We start from the raw sequence: 4,361 nt of genomic DNA on the forward strand, positions 1-4,361 counted from the left end.
AGTTCATGGCGAAAACGTGATCTCTGAAAAACACGAAGAACATGTTGGACACGATCTGAGTCTCCCCGCCCTGTGCTCTCTGTGCTAAGTCCCTCCCCCTTCAGAGCACGTTCAGACTGCAGGGCTTAAAGCTCAATTCAGATTTTTTTGTGAAATCAGATTTTTTTTTTTTTTTTGGGGAGATTTTAAAGCTGCTGTGGAACCGGAGCCAGAACATGACCAGTTTTAAGGAGGAGACTGAGAGGGAGAAGGACGAGGGTTTTGGTCGTGGAGAAGACGAGAAGAACGTTTGTGAACATTTGTGACTCGTGTCGGTGGATGAACGTGACCTGGACGTTCAGACTGAAGTCACATGTTGAAGATCAGATGTGTTTGGGTTTGAGGACAGATCCAAGTGTCCTGAGTCACGTCTGAACAAATCTGATCTGTGTGGTTCAGACGTCATTAAAAGATCAGATACAGGAGAATAAGGACAAAAAAATCTGATTTGGTCACATCAGGCTAAACTCTGAACTTAGTGTTGGATCTGTGCTCCTCAAACCCAAACTGATCTGATCTTCTGATGTGTGACTTCAGTCTGAACGTCCAGGTCACGTTCATCCACCTCCAGGTCACGTTCATCCACCTCCAGGTCACGTTCATCCACCTCCAGGTCACGTTCATCCACCTCCAGGTCACGTTCATCCACCTCCAGGTGTCATCAACAAGACAAACGTCACTGTTCTGAGCTGAAGTTGGCAGAAACTGGAAGAAAACCACAACCACGAAACTCAAACCTCACTGTGTGACGTGGCATTTAAAGTTCACACTGGAGATCACACACAAGTCACATTTAACTTAAAATGTGAACGAGCTCGCAAAACAAAAATCACATTTCACACAAAAATCCAAAGTGAACATAAGTGGCTCCCCCTTCAGAGCGTCGCTGAGGAAACTCCTGCACAAACACCAGGTCCAGTCGCTCGCTTCACTTCAGTGTCGTGTTTTGTGTTTTTATGGAGAGTTGTCGTGTGGGAGCCTGGGGGGGCGGAGCCTCGTACAGACTCGTACTGCTGACTGTAAGGAGAGTTTGGATCTAGGAGAGATCACTAGATTACACAAACATGCTTGACTCTAAAACTTCTTCAGACAGATTTGTGATGAGGAACAATTTTAGAAGAAAGTTTGAAGAATCCTCCAGTAAAACGACTGAGAGAAGTACTGCAGTATTCATAGTACTGCAGTATCAGAAGTACTGCAGTATTCAGTATCAGAAGTACTGCAGTATTCATAGTACTGCAGTATCAGTAGTACTGCAGTATTCATAGTACTGCAGTATCAGAAGTACTGCAGTATTCAGCAGTATCAGAAGTACTGCAGTATTCATAGTACTGCAGTATCAGAAGTACTACAGTATCAGTAGTACTGCAGTATTCATAGTACTGCAGTATCAGTAGTACTGCAGTATTCATAGTACTTGTAGTAGTACTTGTAGTACTTGTACCTGGCAGCGATGTAGAGCAGGTGTTGGACTCGGGTCATTCTCTGAAAATCCAAACCGAGTCTCTGAGTGTCGTTGTCCTGAAGAGAACCAAGAAAACACGGGAACCTCAAAGCCCCTGAAACGAGAACAGACCTGGTTCAGTCCTGGTTCAGTCCTGGTTCAGTCCTGGTTCAGTCCTGGTTCAGTCCTGGTTCAGTCCTGGTTTAGTTCTGGTTCAGTCCTGGTTCAGTCCTGGTTTAGTTCTGGTTCAGTCCTGGTTCAGTCCTGGTTCAGTCCTGGTTCAGTCCTGGTTCAGTCCTGGTTTAGTCCTGGTTCAGTCCTGGTTTATTTCTGGTTCAGTCCTGGTTCAGTCCTGGTTCAGTTCTGGTTCAGTCCTGGTTCAGTCCTGGTTTAGTTCTGGTTCAGTCCTGGTTCAGTCCTGGTTTAGTCCTGGTTCAGTCCTGGTTCAGTCCTGGAGTCCTGGTTTCAGTCTGGTTCAGTCCTGGTTCAGTCCTGGTTCAGTCCTGGTTCAGTCCTGGTTCAGTCCTGGTTCAGTCCTGGTTTAGTTCTGGTTCAGTCCTGGTTCAGTCCTGGTTTAGTTCTGGTTCAGTCCTGGTTTAGTCCTGGTTTAGTCCTGGTTCAGTCCTGGTTTAGTTCTGGATTAGTCCTGGTTCAGTCCTGGATTAGTCCTGGTTTAGTCCTGGTTCAGTCCTGGTTTAGTTCTGGTTCAGTCCTGGATTAGTCCTGGTTCAGTCCTGGTTTAGTCCTGGTCTCTGATTGGCTGGACTCACGTTCCCAGGAGACGATGCTGATTGGCTCCTGGTCTGTGGGGATCGATGACATCACCGCGGTTGCCATGGAGACGCACAGGAAGCACAGGAGCGACGGCCAATCACGGCGCGCCATGTTGGGTGGGGGCGGGACCGGAGGGGAGAGGGGGCGGAGTCTGGTGATGTCAGAGAAACATGGCCGACGGAATCTGACGAGAGAAAAACACGAGCGTTTGGAAAAGACACAGCTCCACCGTGTTTTTAAAAACCACTGACGCCGACGCCAAACGGAACCACACGCTGACCCCAGTGACCCCAGTGACCCCAGTGACCCCAGTGTCGTTCTTAAATCCAAATCTGAACAGAAATAAAGGACCAATCAGACGCCTTCACTCCCTGAGGCCCCTCCCACTCGCCTTAACAGGTTTGATTGACAGCTCCTGCGTTTTTAACCTCCTCCATCCTGATTGGCTCTTGTGTTGCTATGAGACTTGTGGGCGGAGTTAAACATTGCTGTTTTCAGGTGACATCATCACATCAAAACGTTTCATAGGCTGAAAATTTAACTCAGACGAGGTTAAATTAAATAAATAATCCATCCATCCATTTTCTTCCACTGATCCGGGGTCGGGTCTCGGGGGCATCAGTCTGAGCAGAGACTCCCAAACTTCCTTCACCCCAGACACTTCCTCCAGCTCCTCCAGTGGGACCTGAGGTGTTCCCAGTCCAGCCCAGAGACATGGTCCCTCCAGTGTGTCCTGGGTCTCCTCCTCCTCCTGCTGGGACATGAACACCTCCTGAGGGACACGTCCAGGAGACGTCAGAACAGACGTCCTCCCCTCAGACGCTCCTCTCCACGTGGAGGAGCAGCGGCTCTACTCCGAGCTCCTCCCCTCAGACGCTCCTCTCCACGTGGAGGAGCAGCGGCTCTACTCCGAGCTCTTCACTCTGTCTCTAAGGGAGACGCCCTGCGGAGGAAACTCATTTCGACGCTTGTATCCGCGATCTCGTCCTTTCGGTCACTACCCAGACTCATGACCAGAGGTGAGAGGAGGAACGAAGACTGAGGGTAAATCGAGAGCTTCACCTTTCGGCTCAGCTCCTCTTCACCACAACGATACAGCGACCGCATCACTGCAGACGCTGCACCTGTCCACCTGTCCACCTGTCAATCTCACGCTCCGTCCTCCCCTCACTCCAGAACAAGACCCCGACACACTTGAACTCGTCCACTTGAGGCAGGGACTGTCCACCCGCCTGCAGGGGGCGGGGCTAGGTGGTGTGTTAAATGAATTAAAGGCACAGTTTTGTTTGAGTCAAATCTCAGAATCTGTTCACGATTCAACTTTTGTGTGTTTACTTTTTGGATAATTCATGACAAAGTACAATGTCTGAGAGTATGACATCATCACAATGACATCATCACAATGACATCATCACAATGACATCATCACAATGACATCATCACAATGACATCATCACATTCTAGAATCTGAAATCCACAGAGCCTGTAACCACGGCAACAAGAGCATCATCACAGCTGAACACACACACACACACAAACAGACACACAAACAAACACACACACATACAAACACATACACATACACACACAAACACACACACAAACACACACACACACAAACACACACACTTTTATACACACTTTGGGCCAAACTCACCGTGAACGAAGCTCCACCCCTCAGAGTCATGTGACCAAACAGGAAGTGAACAGGAAGTGATGCGGTGGGGGAGGACCCCCTCAGACCAGCTGAAACACAAAAACCCAGAATGTGGCTTTAGTGAATGTAACAGCGGCGGGGGCGGGCGGGGGCGGGGGCGGGGGCGGGCGGACGGGGGCGGGCGGGCGGGCGGGCGGGGCGGGCGGGCGGACGGGGGCGGGGCGGGCGGGGGCGGGCTTCATGTTTGTCTCATTTGTGCTGGAGATTTGATTTCACTTTAATAAAACATTTTACGCCTAAAGTTGCAGACGAGCTCCAATCACACAGTTTAAAAACCTGTGTGTCAGATGCCCTCCCACACACACGGGAGGAAGAGGAGGAAGAGGAAGAAGAGGAGGAAGAAGAGGAAGAAGAGAAGGAAGAGGAAGAGGAAGAGGAGGAAGAGGA

General features: G+C 49.7%; 1 protein-coding gene across 1 annotated transcript in view; it reads right to left on the bottom strand.

Moving 5' to 3' along the window:
* The window catches only part of LOC110174834 (semaphorin-6D-like), a 24,316-nt gene extending 20,160 nt beyond the window's left edge, over nucleotides 1-4,156 (bottom strand). Inside the window, exons 1-5 of the mRNA XM_055157129.1 lie at nucleotides 4,001-4,156; nucleotides 2,509-2,576; nucleotides 2,254-2,441; nucleotides 1,484-1,598; nucleotides 1-23 (exon numbers count right to left, since the gene is read on the bottom strand). The exon at nucleotides 1-23 is cut by the window's left edge and continues 35 nt beyond it. Of these exons, the coding sequence (XP_055013104.1) occupies nucleotides 1-23; nucleotides 1,484-1,598; nucleotides 2,254-2,441; nucleotides 2,509-2,576; nucleotides 4,001-4,156 (550 nt within the window). The remainder of the gene's footprint in view (nucleotides 24-1,483; nucleotides 1,599-2,253; nucleotides 2,442-2,508; nucleotides 2,577-4,000) is intronic.
* Between the last annotated feature and the right edge of the window lie 205 nt (nucleotides 4,157-4,361).

Source organism: Boleophthalmus pectinirostris, unplaced genomic scaffold (genome assembly GCF_026225935.1).
Source record: "Boleophthalmus pectinirostris isolate CB_2022bp ecotype Guang Dong unplaced genomic scaffold, ASM2622593v1 HiC_scaffold_21, whole genome shotgun sequence".
Taxonomy (NCBI): domain Eukaryota; kingdom Metazoa; phylum Chordata; class Actinopteri; order Gobiiformes; family Gobiidae; genus Boleophthalmus; species Boleophthalmus pectinirostris.